Here is a 20,110-nt window from a genome sequence, read left to right as displayed (position 1 = left end):
GCAAAACGGCGGGAGCTGCCATTTTCTCGAGCGGGCAAAGTATTCGTCCGAGCAACGAGCAGTTTCGAGTACCCTAATGCTCGACCGAGCATCAAGCTCGGACGAGCATGTTCGCTCATCTCTAGTTTTATTGCCTTAAACCTCTATTAATCAACTTACAAACTCCTTAGAAAATACAAGTGCAGACTGCACACTCCAAACTTGAATCACTGCAACCATTTACTCCCTCCCTGGAGAAAAGGAAAGAGACAGCTACACAGATAAAGACTTGGAGAGATATGTCTAAGACAACTTTAATATCTTACCCTAACAGGTCATTACAAGCTGTACAAGTGACTGTAGTTTATCCAATGAAGTCCTGCGTCTATAGCAAGGCCTGATAAGACCCTGTGGTAAGAGAGTGGAGCGAGGAAGAGCAAGAGTAATGTGAGATATCGGTCTAATAGAATCAGTGACCATGACCAGACTGCAAATACACCCAACGGCGAATTACTACAAAATATAAGCATTATTTTTTTGTGTAGATTTCAAATTAAAAAAATGTTTGGCTTCCATATTGCATTCACTTTTTACTTGCATAACAATCCAAAAAATTTTGAGTAAATGACAGGAAGAAAAATAGAATATCACCAGAATAGAAGGTATATTATAGATAAATACTGATTTTAGGGAGTGGTTAGTGACTTCTGGGCCATACACTATGAAGCTACTTTCTACTTATGTCAAGTGGGCATGTGACTGAGTTTTTTTTGTATCCGAGCTATTTCATGGGTGTATACGACTACTTCATTTCCTCTGGATCACATGACTGTGCCCTGCCTTGAGAACCATAGGACTACCATTCTTCTTAGTACCTGGAACAATGAATATTAGTAGATAAGGTGATCTTTAAAACTCTGACATAACATCACATATTTTGATATGGATATTATTTAAAAGTAAAATTTAAATAAAATCTGCAAAACAGGAATATGTTTGAATAAAATAAGTTCTATTGTGATTTATTACTCTCATATTTTTATAGCTTTATTCAATGGCACAAAATCTTGTAGAAAACTGTCTTTCCTTTCTACATGCAGTCACATTTTCACGTGTCAATAAAAAACAAACTGTGATTTATGTGATACATATTTTATTTCTTGCAACAGATAAATCTTGGAACCCTAGAAGATTGTATCATTTGTTGCCATTTACTTTCAAGATCAATCAATAGGAAGTGTGGGCTGTGTAGCCTTAGGCTCAGTCTTCATAGGACTTACAGGGGATCAAATTATAAAAGTAATAAGTAACCACATAATAAAGTAGAAATGCTGTACTCAATCATAAATCAAATATAAAATGCATATGTTTCAAGTGAACAGCAAAACCTACATTTCATTACCATTATCTCCATGATAAATATCCGATGGTCTGTCAGCATCTGTTACAAGAGGAATATGAATGTCGGGTTAATGAGCCTTTCATTAAATAATGATAAAGTATTTGGTATCTGGCTCACTCTGCACTATACACAGGCAATTTGCATATAGTGCATATAGTGCTCTTATTAAAAGTGCCGCCTTTTACTATTCGCCAGGGAAAGGGCAATGCATATTGCCAATAAGATAAAGTAAAATACACAAATTGAATTTGGAGGGGTAGGAGTTGGGAGTGGGAGTGAAGGGGGTGATTGTTGGAATTTTCCACTGTTCTCAAGCAATCGATTTCCATATTTTCAATTCTCCAATGTCATAATGACAGTGTTAGGTCTCAGGGTAGTACTATTATCCTGATTGCATTAGAAATCTGCATCAATCTTCACACCGGCTCGCGGTAAAAGCACCCGGTGAAAACCACTGACTAATGGGCCTGTCTACAGGGGGTGCTCAGTACATCAATATGTATTCAAAGCATTAACCCCTTAACGCTGAAGCCACTTTTCACCTTCCTGACACGGCCCATTTTTTCAAATCTACCCTGTGTCACTATAAGTGGTTATAACTTCGGAACGCTTTAACATATCCAAGTGATTTTAAAATAGTTTTCTCGTGACACATTGTACTTCATGTTAGTTGAAAAATTTTGGTGGTATGTTTTGCAATTATTTATGAGAAAATCAGATATTTGGTGAAAATTTGGAAAAATTCTTGATTTTCAAACTTCAAAATGTTTTACTTTTTCCATACATAGTCATAACCGCAAAAATACTTAATAACTAACATTCACGGAATGTCTTTTTTATGTGGACATGGTTTTTTATGCATAGTCTTATTTTTGTAGGATGTTATGGGGCTTTGAACATTAGGTGCGATTTTTCACATTTTCATAAAAAACACTAAATCCTGCTATTGAGGGACCTGCTCAGGTTTCAAGTCACTTTGAGAGACCTAAATAAAAGTAAAACCCCATAAATTACCCCATTATAGAAACTACGCCCCTCAACGTACGTGAAACAACTTTTATGAAGTTTGTTAACCCTTTATTGTTTTACAGGGGTTAAAACAAAATCGGATGCAATTTTGAAAGGGAGATTTTTTTGGCTAAATTAATGTGTTTTTCAAAAAATGTACAAATTTGCAGTGGATAAAATACCAAAATGCTCCACAAAATTTGAAACCCTATCCCTCCCGCGTATAACAATTCCCCATATGTGGTGGTGACTGCTGTATGGGCACACGCCATGGCATCAAAGAGAAGCTGCGCCATTCAGAGCAGATTATGCATTGTCACTTTTTATTGGCTATACAATCTTTATTTTTTGGGCAATTTGGACATATAAGGGCTTATTTTTTGCGACATGAAATGCACTTTACAAATACTTCATTTTAGTGGGTCATTAGCTTATTGATGAGGTTTTATTAACTCTTGAATGTATGGGTGAAAAGAAAATTGTCAATTTTGGTTTCCTTTCTTTTTGTATATTTTGGGGGTCGTACACCGTACACTAAAGATACTATATTATGTTTATTCTACAGATCACTACAATTACAGTGATACCTCATTTATATAGTTTTTCATTTATTTTTACAATTTTACTGGATAAAAACTAATATAGAGGAAATCTTATTTGTTTTTACATCGCCATCTTTTTGGAGACGTAACTTTAATATTTTTTGGTTGACAGAGTTAGTTTAGGACTTATTTTTTACGTGTTGAGTTGTTCTTTTCAGTGGTACCATTTTGGCGCACATAACTTTTTTTGATCACTTTTTAGAACATTTTTGTGCAGAGATTTTATGAAAAATGTACATTTTTGGAATGTTTTTCGGGTTTTGTTTTTACAGCGTTCACCGAGCAGGTCCAATAATGTTTCTGACTTATTGTATGGATTGTTACGGACGCGACGATACCAAATATGTGGGTTTTTTTGGCGATTTTGTGTTTTCTCCCTTTATTGCATGTGTATAGGGAATATTTGTGTTTAGGGGACTCTAACTTTATTTAATTAATTATTTTTATTCAAAAATGTTTTTATTTAATGTTTTTAACTTTTTTAATTTACTTTGACAGGTAAGCTTGAAGAAGCAATCCACGGATCGCTTGTTCAAGCTATTCTTCACATTACACAGTGTAATACAGATGTATTACACTGTGTAATGTAACACACTGAGCATGATGCGCATGCTCAGTGTGTTACAGCCGGGTCCTGTCAGAAGGCATATTTTCTGACCTTCTATACATAGACCAAGCATAAAATGAAAACAAACGCAAAAAAGATGCAAATTGTGATATAAAAACCTCTAACGCTGAGCATAACTCAACTACAGAAACTACCGTATATACTCGAGTATAAGCCGACCCGAGTATAAGCCGAGGCCCCTAATTTTACCACAAAATACTGGGAAAACCTATTGACTCGAATATAAGCCGAGGTTGGGAAATGCATTGGTCACAGCCTCCCCAGTATATAGCCAACCAGCCCCTGCCCCAGTGTATATAGCCTGCCAGCACCTGCCCCAGTGTTTATAGCCTGCCAGACACTGCCCCAGTGTATATAGCCAGCCAGCCCCTGCCCCAGTGTATATAGCCTGCCAGACCCTGCCCCAGTGTATATAGCCTGCCAGACCCTGCCCCAGTGTATATAGCCTGCCAGACCCTGCCCCAGTGTATATAGCCTGCCAGACCCTGCCCCAGTGTATATAGCCTGCCAGACCCTGCCCCAGTGTATATAGCCTGCCAGACCCTTCCCCAGTGTATATAGCCTGCCGCTGCTGCAGGACAGATTGCACAGAAGATATACAGGGGTTGCCGGAAAGGTGAGTTTAGATATATTTATTTTTTTGACTCGAGTATAAGCCGAGTTTGGGTTTTTCAGCACATTTTTTGTGCTGAAAAACTAGGCTTATACTCGAGTATATAAGGTATTTCTTTCCCGAGCCTGGCACTATTATCGTTTTTCTTGCATAGCGGGAGATGCACGTTAATGGATTCTCCTATTATGACAAGCAAATAAGAAAACTGCTTTGGATGCATTATCCTTAAACTAGCTCTTATTTCAGCTTACAATTTTGTTTCTGCCTTCCTTCCTATGTTTTTAGGACTATTGTAATATTGTGGCCCCACTGCAGTGTTCAACATGTCTATGGACTGATTCCACTAAATGGCATTTAGCCTGTGACATCTTCTCTGAACTTTCCATTTACTTCCAAGCCTTTTCGATTTCTTATTTCCTTCAGCTTGACACCTCCACCTCTTAAGGCATTCTAGATGGTTAGCTGTTAAATGCAAAGGTCACTTTTCTACTATAATCCTTCATTCCTGATGCTCTTAACACTGAGCAACATCCTGACAAGTTAAATTCATATTTTGACTCCAGTATACAGATCTAGTATTGATTTCTTGCTTATTATGTATAACTCAGTTCATGACATTAGCTAATGCTTGTGTAATACATCTGGCATGGCCCTTCTCTACCAGATCAGAAGGTTCTTTATGAGATCAGATGAGATACACGTAACACAGGCCATCAATATCACATCACTTATTGTCCAACTTCCCTTTAATAAACTATTTGTACTGGTCACACCACTTGGGTAAGCACTGCAGCCCATTTTACCTCTGCACATCATATTCTTAAAAGGGGGGAATGAAGGGTGGTGCAACTTTATCAGATATCAGCTACACAAGTACCTGACATGTTCTGCTGTACACATGTGTGAGACACATACATCAGCTACACAAGTACCTGACATGTTCCCCTATACACATGTGAGACACAGACATCAGCTACACAAGCAAATGACATGTTCTGCTATACACATGTGTGAGACACAGATATCAGCTACAAAAGTACCTGGCATGTTCTCCTATACACATGTGTGGGACAGAGACATCAGCTACACAAGTATCTGACATGTTCTCCTATACACATGTATGAGACACAGACATAAGCTGCACAACTACCTGACATGTATTGCTATACACATGTGTGAGACACAGACATCAGCTACACAGGAACCTGACATGTTCTGCTATACACATGTGTGAGACACAGATATCAGCTACACAAGTACCTGGCATGTTCTCCTATACACATGTGTGGGACAGAGACATCAGCTACACAAGTATCTGACATGTTCTCCTATACACCTGTGTGAGACACAGACATCAGCTACACAACTACCTGACATGTTCTGCTATACACATGTATGAAACACAGACATAAGCTACACAACTACCTGACATGTGTTGCTATACATATGTGTGAGACACAGACATCAGCTACACCGGCACCTGACATGTTCTGCTATACACATGTGTGAGATGCAGACATCAGCTACACAAGTACCTGACATGTTCTCCTATACACATGTGTGAGACACAGACATAAGCTACACAAGTACACAAGTACCTGACATGTTCTGCTATACACATGTATGAGACACAGACATAAGCTGCACAACTACCTGACATGTATTGCTATACACATGTGTGAGATACAGACATCAGCTACACAGGCACCTGACATGTTCTGCTATACACATGTGTGAGACACAGATATCAGCTACACAAGTACCTGGCATGTTCTCCTATACACATGTGTGGGACAGAGACATCAGCTACACAAGTATCTGACATGTTCTCCTATACACCTGTGTGAGACACAGACATCAGCTACACAACTACCTGACATGTTCTGCTATACACATGTATGAAACACAGACATAAGCTACACAACTACCTGACATGTGTTGCTATACACATGTGTGAGACACAGACATCAGCTACACAGGCACCTGACATGTTCTGCTATACACATGTGTGAGATGCAGACATCAGCTACACAAGTACCTGACATGTTCTGCTATACACATGTGTGAGACACATACATCAGCTACACAAGTACCTGACATGTTCCCCTATACACATGTGAGACACAGACATCAGCTACACAAGCAAATGACATGTTCTGCTATACACATGTGTGAGACACAGATATCAGCTACAAAAGTACCTGGCATGTTCTGCAATACACATGTGTGGGACAGAGACATCAGCTACACAAGTATCTGACATGTTCTCCTATACACCTGTGTGAGACACAGGCATCAGCTACACAACTACCTGACATGTTCTGCTATACACAAGTATGAGACACAGACATAAGCTGCACAACTACCTGACATGTATTGCTATACACATGTGTGAGACACAGACATCAGCTACACAGGCACCTGACATGTTCTGCTATACACATGTGTGAGACACAGATATCAGCTACACAAGTACCTGGCATGTTCTCCTATACACATGTGTGGGACAGAGACATCAGCTACACAAGTATCTGACATGTTCTCCTATACACCTGTGTGAGACACAGACATCAGCTACACAGGCACCTGACATGTTCTGCTATACACCTGTGTGAGACACAGACATCAGCTACACAAGTACCTGACATGTTCTCCTATACACATGTGTGAGACACAGACATAAGCTACACAAGTACACAAGTACCTGACATGTTCTGCTATACACATGTATGAGACACAGACATAAGCTGCACAACTACCTGACATGTATTGCTATACACATGTGTGAGACACAGACATCAGCTACACAGGCACCTGACATGTTCTGCTATACACATGTGTGAGACACAGATATCAGCTACACAAGTACCTGGCATGTTCTCCTATACACATGTGTGGGACAGAGACATCAGCTACACAAGTATCTGACATGTTCTCCTATACACCTGTGTGAGACACAGACATCAGCTACACAACTACCTGACATGTTCTGCTATACACATGTATGAAACACAGACATAAGCTACACAACTACCTGACATGTGTTGCTATACACATGTGTGAGACACAGACATCAGCTACACAGGCACCTGACATGTTCTGCTATACACATGTGTGAGATGCAGACATCAGCTACACAAGTACCTGACATGTTCTGCTATACACATGTGTGAGACACAGACATAAGCTACACAAGTACACAAGTACCTGACATGTTCTGCTATGCACATGTGTGAGACACAGACATCAGCTACATAGAGGAGCCAGCACGGGAGTGTCACACCATTATACAAACTGTCAGTGAAGCACTGGGGGTGTGGCTGTGCCTCCCACTCATGAATAACCTGGACTGCTGAATATGATAATGATTTATTGGACCTCTCTCAGGTCATTTGCATACAGCTTTAGTACCTGATTGTTTAAGTTTACAGGCATGTTGAGGGACAAAGAAGGAATAGGAACAATGCTATCTAATGGCAGTTTATGAAAATATATTTTGTTTTGGGGGTTAATTTGCCTGACAGGTTCTCTTTAATATTTTTATTTGAATACATTTCAAATAGATCAAAAAAATTATATGCACATTGGGGCACATTTACTTACCCATCCGACTCGTGATCCCCGATCTGGAATGTCCGACGATGATGCGCTGTGCCACGATCCACGTAGATTGTGCATCCGATATCCTGCATGTGTCGCTTTCCGTTCATGTAAGTGCATGTCTTGCTACACAATTTAAAAGTTAAATCCTGCGCTCAGTCTGAATCAGTTGGATCGTCTGATCCGCCTCAGCGCGATTTGTGTTGCATGAAAGCCGCCACTGATGCACCAAAATCCGATAGCGTGCCACACAAACCCCTTTTAAATGCGGCGCACATTGGAAATTGTTGGAATACCCGAAGCATGTGTGGTCCACGGACCCTTAGTAAATAAGCCCCATTATGTTATATCTAAACTCTTTCAGGCTTTAGTTTCACACTGCTGTAATTATGTAAATAGTTTGCATTATATCTTATACTAGCCTTATTCTACTTCTACCACATCCGTCTGTCTGCTGTTGACTATGTTCTGGGCTGCAGACAGACCAGGCTTTATTCTTTCATAAGAGGTATGTCTGCCCACTTCCCAGTGCTTGCTATACGTCTTGCTTGAAGCCTGCTAGTGTTTCCTAAACTTCTATATATGTATTATTTGACCCATTGCCTGTCTTTTGACCATCCATTTGTCTTTTGATACCATACTACATTGCCCTTCTGGTTTTGACCTAAATTTGCATGAGTTTTCTTACATGTTTGTTTTGTCCTATTTTTGTCTCTGTGTTTTCACTTTGGTGGTGTCAACCCATTGTCACCCAGCCCTCAGGGTTGGATGGGTTATTAGATAGGGACAGCAGAGGCGTATAGCTTTAGGGCTCAGTATCTTTATCTGTCCTAACGTTCCATCTTTGTTTGTTCCCTTATAGAAATTGCTACATAACTGTTAAGAGAGCAATGCTCCTGTCCAGCATTAATGTGGTTCAAGGAGCTCTCCAATTCTCCTACTCAATTCCTACCATGTCTTGTGCCTTTTAGGCACAGGTGATCATAGTCATTGTCCTCTATTTATTTTCCTTCATATGTTTTTGCATATAAAATACAATAACATTATATATCAATTTTCCAATTTATTTTATATTACGCGCCTCTTACCCACCCACTATCTTGACGACAGGTTTTTTACTACTTGCTCTAGATAATATTCCATCCATTTATTCCCTATTTCTTTTTTTGAGGGTTATTTACAATGCTGTTACTATCCAAGCCATACAATAGTCTTATATATCATTTGGTGCAACACTTTATCTCTTTATACCTTTTTATATTTTCCATATCACCTAATATAACAAAACCAAAATTTTTCTGGAAATACTACGCTAAAAATCCGCCATAATTTCTTAAATATATTGCTCCAAAATTCCTGTGTTTTACTACAGTCCCCCAAATATGTTCCAGCTCAGTTTTTTTTCATATCACATTGACAGCATCTTGCAGGGTCTTTCCATCCCCTTTTTTTTTACAATTGTAAACATTTTATAATAAGTTCTAAAAATAAATAAACTTGTGTAACATTATGTGCTTTAGATATAATGTTATTAGCAGCCTTTATTATTATATTTTCCCCAAATCTTAATGATTTGTGCTCTATATACCTATGCCAGTTCTGTTCCAATACATTTTAGTGTTAATTTGAAATTTCCTACATTAATTTATTGCATATTTTAATAATTTTTTTCCCTTCATCATACCTTTCGTCTTTGTCAGAATCTTTAGTTCAATATTATTCCCAATTTCAAATCTTTCTGCATTCTATTCTCTGACAAACACTTTGCATCTGGAAACAGCTCAAACTACAAATGTTGGAACCATATTTCATCCTTTAGGATTTACCTAGACTAAAGTTTTACATTTTCACTCAATTGTATAACTGTATATTCACCCAATATTATGTATCCCAACTTATTTTTTCCCCAAATATTACCCAAGCTTGTCCACTGAGGTGTTTTTTAGATGTAGCTGGTGAACCTAAGTATACATTCTCCTTGAGTTAGGGAAATTAGCTTTTTGTGCATTACATGCCCCACGCCTTCCTACTATTTACATGTTTATAAAATGTAAATATTTTATGCAGTGAGTAGTAGTGTAGTTAACCCTTATGTTAATACAAATAGTCACTAAATGGATAGATATCACCAATTGATGCTTCTGGGTTTGTAATAGCTACTGGATACAACACTTCAGGAACAGGGTAACCCCCTTTGCAATATCACCCGTCTTCAGTAGTTTAGTGGCGTACGAAGAGTTAATGCAAACAGTTACACAAATAATAAATGTACATAGATCTCACCAACTGATGCTTCAGGGTCAGAAAAGGTTACTGGATACTGCACTTTGGGAATTCATAATGTAGGATGTCTAAAATAGCTACAGTGGGTTCTTTGAAGTAGCGATAAAGTTGTCTTCTTTAACAGTAACATTGGTCTACAACAGTTTACTTGCATCCAAGTGGTTATTGCACTTGTCCAAGGGGGGTGTAGGGCAGGCACAAGTCTCTAGCTCACTCCTCTCTATCCCCACCCATAATCACTGGCCTTAGTTCTGACCTTTGCACCCATGGATAACTGTGAACAGTGATTTGCATAGAAGCTGAAAAGGAACCACTAGATTCAGTGCCAGCCTTGTAATGAGGCTTGCACACTTTCATGTATATCCCCCTGGTAACACTTTTATAGCAACCTAGCTTTTGCTAGGTTCTTCATGGCTTAATTCAAGATTTCTCAATACCGAGCACATGCATTATAAAATAGTTAAAATAGATCTCTTTGAACTAGAGTGGCTGTAGTGCTTACGCTGAAAATCCATGACAATTTTCTCTCCACATATTATTATAAGCATGAGTTGAGCTCAGCTACAGACTGTAAAATGCTCATTATAATATCAGATTGAAAAACTTTTAAAAGGATCATGCATCCATTGTGACAAGGATTTTCAAAGTGTCCCAGCCTCATTAGGTCTATGAGATCTTCATTATGTCTAATAGCGAATGAAATTTGCTTTATGACAAAGTCTTTGTTATATACCATAAAGAACATACATAGTGTGCACCCTAACAAAACATGGCTCTTAATAGGAGACCATTTAAGTCTTTTAATCTTCACGCTTTATCCGTTATACAGCATGACCTGCTATAGATCATTTTGACGTCAGTAAATTTAATGCAATTTGTAATAATAACAACAGCAACTTTTTATCCGTCAATGAATCGCTGTAGTCATGTTTTTGCATACAGTGACCTTCTTAATTTATTTTAGCTATGCTTGTAAATGCCATGATTTTTCATTTTTCAATTTGGTAATTTTCAGCTCCATTTAAGCTGAGAAGATGATCACAAGCTTGTCATGATTACACATAATTTAGTATCAAAAATGACAAATGTGAAACATTTTACCTATAAGTATACAGTTATAACAAAAGGTGCCCAAAAGGTGGACCCTGTGTAAAAAATTAGAGTAGAGTTTGCTATTATTATGCAAATTGTATGCACTAAATAAATAAATGTATTTTGTTTTGTGCCCTGCTCACAGCGGAGGGTCCATCAAGTCAGACATAGCCGGACCCGCTCTCGCTGCTTCCTGGCAATAAAGATATGGGGCAGATTTATCAAGCTGTCTGAAAGTCAGAATATTTCTAGTTGCCCATGGCAACCAATTACAGCTCAGCTTTCATTTTACCAGTGCTCATGAATATTTTAAAGGGGAGCTGTGATTGGTTGCCATGGGCAACTAGGAATATTCTGACTTTCAGACAGCTTTATAAATCTGCCCCATAAACAGCAGCTTCAACATCGCCACCTCCCATTACTTAAGCAGAGAAGGGAGGACTCCCACATAGAGCTGTTCTATAAATGTAGGGCAACCTTCAGTCTTCATGTTCCATCACTGGACAAAAGTGCATGTTTATGTTATTAGAGCGGAATAGGGTTGGGAAGTAAGAGTTCTCCTTACAGAAACTGCCAATTAAAGAGAACCTGTCATGCAAAATAACCCCCCTAAACTAAATATATTTTCATAAACTGACATTAGAGAGCATTGCCTCTATCCCTTCATTGTCCCTCTACATGCCTGTAAACCTAAGCAATGAGGTCCTAAAGCTGTATGCAAATGACCTGTGAAATGTCCAATGAAGCATTAGCATATTCAAGCTGTCCACTCTATTCATGAGTTGGAGGTACAGCCACACCCCCAGTGCTTGACTGACAGCCTGTATAATGATGTGAGGCTGTATAATGATGTGATTCCTGGTGCTGGTGGCCACGCCCCCTGCAGCCTGTGTGTGCATGTGTGTGTGTTTAGGAGAGATACAGCAGCTCCAGGCAGCCATGTTACAGCAGAACATGTCAGATTCATGTGTAGCTGATGTCTGTGTCTCTCACCTGTATATTAGGAGGATGCAGCATGTCAGCAGATGCAGCACACACTAGCCATGCTTTACTATACATTACACACAGACATGAGCAGGGGGAGGAGAGGGGAGGGGTAACAGGGGTGACATCACTGCCTCTGACCATGTGACCAACCTCATTTATATGATAAAGAATAGATGATTTTACAATGAATAATGTATGAAATAACTAGATAAAGGCTGGGATGGGATCCTTGTGAGCTGCTCCAACAGGTGGAGGTGACAGGACAAGTGACACAGACCTGATGACAGGTGTCCTTTAAGGTTGCCTTGTAGGTGTGTGGAGACTTATAGCCATTGACACTCCACTAGGGGGATTCTGGGAAAATATGCAAATAACTTTGCCAGGATAATGAAAACCATGTCAAGGGCGCTGCCTTACTAAGTAGCTAAAAGAGGCATAGTTTTCCTAATACCATTTTAGAATTTGCATAATTTCCTGCAGCGGAATAGGAAGCCACCAAATCTATTGGGGCAATAGGTAACCAACAAACTAGTAAATTAAGCAGTTAATAAGTAATACAGTAAACAAACAGTAGTTTTTATAATGTGTATTATTATTTTATTTGTTTTGTTTTTTTAACAAGAGGTGGAACAATTTTGTTAGAAACTATAAATAGTGAATTTTTATAAAGAATCAAAAAACCCCCCCCAAAAATACACATTTTCTTAAAAGAACCCCTTAAGTAGGTGTCCTGTTGTTTTATTAGTACACATTGGTGATACATTAAACTTTCTGATCATTTATTGGAAGCTGAAGGGACAAAAATAGCATTTGGAGCATTATTCTTATTTGTTGCTTGTGTAATTAAACAGTTTGGACAATTTAGATTAAAGTCAAATGTTTGAAATGTCATTCATATGGGTTTTTTTTTGTCTTTTGAATTTTTATGTTTAGTTCCCAGAGGTTTTATATTTATGTGATACGATAAATGCAATAGTGTGGGTTCAACTTTGAGGCAGCAGCCTGTGGGGAGGGATATGAATAAGACCTATACCTGGCTCCTGACCTTGACTAAAGATCATGATCAATGGATTATTTCCTTTACACAGCATATGCTACTATTAAACACTGCTCATGGTAAAAAAAATGTATAATGGAATTAATGGAATTTCTTTCAATTTCTGATTCTAGGAAAGAACAGTAGCAATACGAAGACAAACTGTTGGAGGATTTGGACTTAGCATAAAGGTAAAGTATCTATATATTTTTTTATATATATATATATATATAATATTATATTATATTATATAATTATATTTGTAAAATTATATATACAGACGGTCCCCTACTTAAGGATACCCGACTCACAGACGATCCCAAGTTAAAGACGGGCCCCTCTGCCCACTGTGACCTCAGGTGAAGCTCTTTGGATGCTTTACTATAGTCTCAGACTGCATTATTCAGCTGTAAGGTGTCTGTAATGAAGTTTTATTTATAATCCTTCATTACTTCAATTGTCACTTGTGAAAAAAGCCTTTTTTCTAGAGTTACAATTATAAAATATAAATTTTTGACTTGCATAATTCAACTTAAGAACAAACCTATGGAACCTATCTTGTATGTAACCCGGTGACTGTCTATATATATATAAATAACAAAGAAAGTAGTAGCAGCACTATGAATAAAGGATATAAGTTGGGTGCACGCCCCAGGATACAATGGGGCAGATTTACTTACCCAGTCCTGCTGCGATCCTGCGGTGCGTTGTCCGATGAGGATTCATGTCTGCCGTGATTCACTAAGATTATGCGCCCGAGTTCCTGCGTCCGTTGCTTCTGTGCCGAAGTCTGCTGGAGTTCACCTGCTTCTTCCCGGTGCTTGTAAGTGCGTCTTGCGACACAATTTTAAAACTTAAATCTTGCGCGTTGTATGAATCTGTTGGGTTGTCTGACGGCCCGCCCACGATTTCCATCGCATGTAAGCCGGTGCTGATGCGCCAAAATCCAATTGCGTGCGCCAAAATCTTGGGGAAATTCGGGGGGAAACCCTACAGAGTCGCGGTCCGCTGACTCCTTGTAAATGAGCCCCAATAAGTCTCTCTCAAGTCAGGATGAAGAAAAATGGCAGCAGTCCAAAGTTGTGAAGCAAAGTACTTTTTGGCACATGTGGGAATAAACCAGTACTTTGATTCACAACTTTGGACTGCTGCCATTTTTCTTCATCCTACATATATATATATTTATATATTTATATTTAAAGATTACAAAGTTACATATTATTTCTATTTTCTATCTATGAATTATCTGTGTTGTGTGTATCTTTAATAAGTGAAAATTAGTACTTATTTAATCATATCTTTAAATCATAAAACAAGTTTAAGCCACTATGAAATTTGTGTCAAATGAACGATATTTTCCTCCACTGAAGCCTATTGTTTTTGTCCATACAATGATTTAATGCTCAACTTGCAATTTTCATGCAACATTTTATTTATTCTGATTATGAATAGGTTTCGGCTTCCTGTAAATCTTCCTGTAAAGATATAATATTTTCTACACTTGATTATTTTTTGATACCTGTAATCAAAGGAAAAATCATAGATCATTTGCAACTTGAGCTAATTTGCTGTGTGCAGGGGAAATGATCCTTGATTCTTAATTTTACTATAATTTTAAACAGCACACATATTTTCCCATGTCATTAGGCCTATTCATTAACTTACACCTTTGCCTTCAGTAATATATGCATACAATAGATCTTTATGAAACATCTTTGATCAAAGGAGGAAAATTACATGCGTACTAATTAGCAATTTTGTTATCAAGCCCACACAATCCGTATCTCAACAGAATAGCTATAATAAGAACATGTATTTTGCATACATTTTAAGAAAATAAGAATATTCATCAATGCCTACTTACCACGTCAGTTTGATACAACATAAAATAACATACTTTTACAGTAGTATGATAAGGAGAATCTAATAACTTGTATTATTATATATTGCAATGAATAAAATAAGATGAGGAGCCTAGCAATAAACCTGTAGAGATGACATTTCCTAATATATGTCAATTGGCAAAGATAGAAACCACAGTTATGAACCAATATGCACAAAGATTCCTAGGGACATATCCCATAGTTAAATATTTGTCGTTCCTTACTTTTCCTTTCTGGCTTCAAATGCTAAGATATGTAAACACAAAATTATTGGCTTTAAAGAGTATATTTTGTGCACAAAAATGCTCATATGCCATTTATTGAATTGGATTCAGGAGACAATAAAAGGAAATTTGGGAGGAGTGCAGACAGTGTTAGGTAGTAGAACTGGAGAGCTGCGAATCCATAAATTTGTGTGTGTTAGTAGAAGCAAAACTGTAAAAAATACATTTATATCACAGGATTGTAGCTGGACTTGGATGCCTCTGGTGCCCTGGTGTGTGGGATTCCTTCACAAAACACAGCATGGCCCTTCTCACTGCACCCAACACTATAAAAAGTGTTGGCAGCAGCCTGTAGCTTCCAATTAAGGCTACATTCATTCTGCCATTTTGGGAACGTGTATGTGGCCACAAGTCTGAGGCACCATATACACCCCCATAGCAGGCAATAGGCATCTGGCGGCGGTACGGTACTGTACCACACATGGGGAAAAGGTAGAACATATTCTTTCTTTCCCTGTTTGTTTGCTAAGGCCGGGTGAACATACGTCTGTGTAGATGCAGCCTTTCACTGGTCCATTCCAGTCACACTTTGGCCTTTACCTCTCGCTTCCAGTGCACTGGTTCAGTTTTGCCTCATATCCACATCGATCATTTCATTGCGGTAAGCAATGAGCTGTTTGGCTCCTTCTAACTTGTCTCCTATGGTGTGAAAATTTGTAGAAATTATATATATAAAACTCTATGCTGGGATGCCCATACTCTGTAGAGTGGCTCGACTATTGGCACTATTTACATTATGAATATCTGATACTTTTTTTGTGATTAGCTTGCAAAAATCATCCTGCTCAGTACATATTGCAGCAGCATTACCATGCACCCCTTCGATGACTAAAAATTTAGCAGAATGTTGCCATACCATGCCATACTATGCCATACAAATACCATTGATGCCTGACAAAGGCCTGGATAACAGCCTCAAACACATTGCTAGATATAAATTAAAATCTATATTTTAAGCTGCACACTGGCTTATTTCTGTGGTTCCAAGGACATTGATCCATATCTTTCAGGATTTATGTTCTGCTTTTACATACTTTGATCATCCTGGAGTGCCAACAAAGGTTATTTTAGAGTAGCCAGTCTGCCATCACAGGGATGTACTTGTAAGGCTCATATTCTCTTTTACTCAGTGCATCAATTGTTGTATACCTCTACCATCTCCTATCCAGGAATGGAATACAGTAGGGTTGTGCCCTTGTTTTTTCTTTGATTTCTCTGCATTTACTGTTAATTTACATTCTCTGCTGCACATTCAGTTAGATTTACTGCTAAAACATTATATCCTGTAGGTCATTGAGGTCCCATCAGGAAATATTTAAAGAAAATCAGCCACTTAAAAAACTAAAGAAAACCTAGAAATACTCACTTCCGCTCCTCTTGTTCTTGACCCTGGCGATGTCTGTCACTAGTCTTGACTCACCTAGAAAATAAAGTTACAATAATCTGCACGAAGCGCAGGGACAAGATGTCCGGTGCTTTGGGTTGCTAATTATGCACACCCCTGCACCTCCCTCTCCCAGTTTTTTCCACTGCAAAACATACTCTGACTGGTTTATGGAGCTGATGACATGGATAGACCAATTGACTATAATAATCTTAATTTACCTATTGTAAACTGGTCTTTATTGCTAAGAAGAATAACATGATAGACTGTTGTTTATGGTTTACAGCATTATAAGAAGCATATATCACTGTATAAATTAATTACCAATACTCTCTGTTCTATATCACCCCCAAAAACCTTAAAAAATAATTTTGGTCCTCAGTACACACATGGAAGTTACTGATAAATAAAACCTAGATATTTCTTATTTTTGTGATAAATAATTCTTTATTTTATATAGCGGACACAGATTACACAGCGCTGCACAAAGCATGTCAAATTGGCCCCTTCGGCTTACAATCTAAACAACCTAACAGTATGTTTTGCAGTGTGGGAGGAAACCGGAGTACCGGGAGGAAACCCACGCAAACACTAAGAGAAAATACTAACTCTTTGCAGATGTTGAACTGGGTGGGATTTGAAAACATGACCCATGGCTAGCACTTCTGTAAGGCAGAAGTGCTAGCCACTCAGCCACTATGCCACCCTTGTTATTAGATTCTATTAACAGTTTCACCATGTAGATTCACATGGCTTTACAATCCCCCTGCACTTCCTGCTGTTGTTATGTTACACAGGCAGAGTGAGGGGGAAGAGAGCAGGAGGAGGGTGAAACTTGTTCTGCTCATTATAACGATTGAAAAAAAAAAATCAATGAGGGGCTCTGGAAACACCCTTGGAGCATTTCTAGCTCCTTAGCATAATTTTAAAAGTTTATTTTACAATGAATGTGCCCATGGATAGCATACATAAGAAGATTACCATGGTCACAGTGCCTGAATCTATGAGTAAATGTCGCTGGTTTACCATGCTTGATTTTAACCGTAGATTTCTGTTAAGTTGGCATATTCTCTGGATTGTTGGAATTGTATACATAGAGTGCAAGTATGGATACATTTGATAAGTTTGTTGTAATAAAAAAATGCTGTAAGCGCTTCTAGGTATCTGATATCCTCCAACTACAATACCTTCTCTTTCAAGTGAGGATCTATAGTTCCTCAATGGACTAGTGGAAACTTGTAATAGTAGAAATGATGGATTATAAAGAGCTTCCATTGAGGATGCTATAGTTCATCATACCTGTTTCCAAAATGTTTAACACAAGACACTTCCAAAAACATGAACTACATCTCCAGGATTTAGAAAGTGCCTCGAGAAACATGGCATGTATTTTGGCTTGCACCTTTTACCATCTTGATCTTTCACATGGCTGTAAATAGATAAAATCAATTGTGATATCTTCCTTATTTGTTCTTCTAGGCCAGTGATGGCAAACCTTTTAGACACGGAGTGCCCAAACTACAACCAAAACCCACTTATTTATCCCAAAGTGTCAACATTTAAGTACAATTTAAGCCGTAACTTCTTGCTGTTATAGCTTTCAATCATATCAGTATCCTAAGAACACCAACACAGTAGAAAGAAAGGGTGACAAATTCAGGTTCCCCTGAATAGGAATAATTTTTGGACCTGGAGCTGAAGCTACAATAATATTCCAGATCTATCTACCCATTCCCATTCCTCCTGTAGTCTCGGGCAGCATTGTCGCTTTTAGATAGCACTGACACAGAAATCCTGGGCCTTCTGGGAATCCATGAAGATCCCTTGTGTTCTCTTTGGTGATGTCCTGGGTGCCCACAGACAGGGCTCCGAGTGCCACCTCTGGCACCCGTGCCATAGGTTCGCCACCACTGCTCTAGGCTAATCTATACCTCTGGTCAACTGTGTTGCAATATAATAAGAAAAATGTCTGGGAGAGTAAAGCCACCTTCAATTTTGGGACTATATATTAAACTTTCAGCTATCTGAGTTATTTTTTTCCCCGAATGAATGACCTAGTAAGTGAGATGATAGTTTTAGGCACTCGCATAAGTATAGTAAGAAAGATATACAATACTCTACGGAATAAATTCATCTTAATAATAGTACTGTGAATGAACCAAGTAAGCCTGGTAGATAGGTGTTTTCTAATCACTTGAAGAAGTGGATCATAATTAGCTATGTCAAGATGCAACAGCAAAGAGGTGAAGCAGGTGCCCAAATAATGAACAGATGTGGAAGATAATTGAAAAGAAAAATAATGCATTAATTTGGATAATTAAGGAGCTGGTAAATTAATATTAAGTACTTCAGACTTCTGAATGGTAATTTTATAATAAGCTACTGCTTTCATTCCTGAAATAGGTTTGGTAGCGAGATTTGGGGAGCTGTAATAAAAAGAATAAGTCATCCACAAGGGGAATCTTATGCACTATACCACCTATGCTCAATCTCTTAATGTCAGGATTCATCCGAATTGTTTGTAACAATGGCTCAAGGCTGAGAGTAAAATACAAGGAATTCAAGGATCCAATCCCAAGGCCAGATTTATAGTAAGGTGTAATGTTTACTTGGGCATCACTGAATGTAGAAATCTATCCCTCAGAACTAACAATGCATGGGTAGATCCAGCTCATGCTTTGGTGATTTTTTTCATGACCCCAACATTACTATTTTCTATTTTTTATGTATAACTAGCAACACAAAAAACTGATTTTTTATTGAAATATAATTTTTTTGCTTTAAAGTTACATAAATGCGTTGCTGAATAGTGTTGAATTCTTTGTATTCTATAAATTGTGAAGAAAAACAAAAACTGGAAGCAAGATCAGAATATGCAGTATGTCGGAAAACTGGCACAACATTGGTCCCAAGGCTGCAGTTAACCTATTCAGAGTTATGTTTAGTTTTCTTTTACAAACAGTAATGTAAAACATGTGTAAAATATTTGTTAAAAATAACATTAAGCTAGGGGATAACATAAACACCAAGAGTACATTGTAGTTTTATGAGCACTTTATAGAAGGATTAAATATGTAAAAAAAACGGTATTAAAATAACAGTAAAGCATCGTCACCATACAAAAGATAGTAACTCCACATAAAATATATTAGAGGTGATGTCATCAATAATTGCTTAAAGCAATTTTTTATAAAAAAATTATGTTTTAAGAATTTATTATTTAAAGTTATTATTTTTATCATCTATAGTTAGAATATGTAGTCAATCTTGAAACTTTCATTCTAGCAACTGAGCCTGAAACTAGGGCTGCATTTACAAATTCAGCACAT

The 20,110-nt window shown here is 37.9% G+C and overlaps 1 protein-coding gene across 2 annotated transcripts in view; it reads left to right on the top strand.

The window, feature by feature from the left end:
- Window positions 1–20,110, top strand: part of SNTG1 (syntrophin gamma 1) — a 419,742-nt gene that overhangs the window by 282,334 nt on the left and 117,298 nt on the right. For both annotated transcript variants that reach the window (XM_072151935.1, XM_072151933.1), the window contains one exon: window positions 13,365–13,421. In XM_072151935.1, the coding sequence (XP_072008036.1) occupies window positions 13,365–13,421 (57 nt within the window). The remainder of the gene's footprint in view (window positions 1–13,364; window positions 13,422–20,110) is intronic.

This window comes from Engystomops pustulosus, chromosome 5 (assembly GCF_040894005.1).
Source record: "Engystomops pustulosus chromosome 5, aEngPut4.maternal, whole genome shotgun sequence".
Lineage (NCBI taxonomy): Eukaryota > Metazoa > Chordata > Amphibia > Anura > Leptodactylidae > Engystomops > Engystomops pustulosus.
Note: the sequence above shows the minus strand (reverse complement) of the source record. Positions and strands in the feature narration are given on the sequence as shown.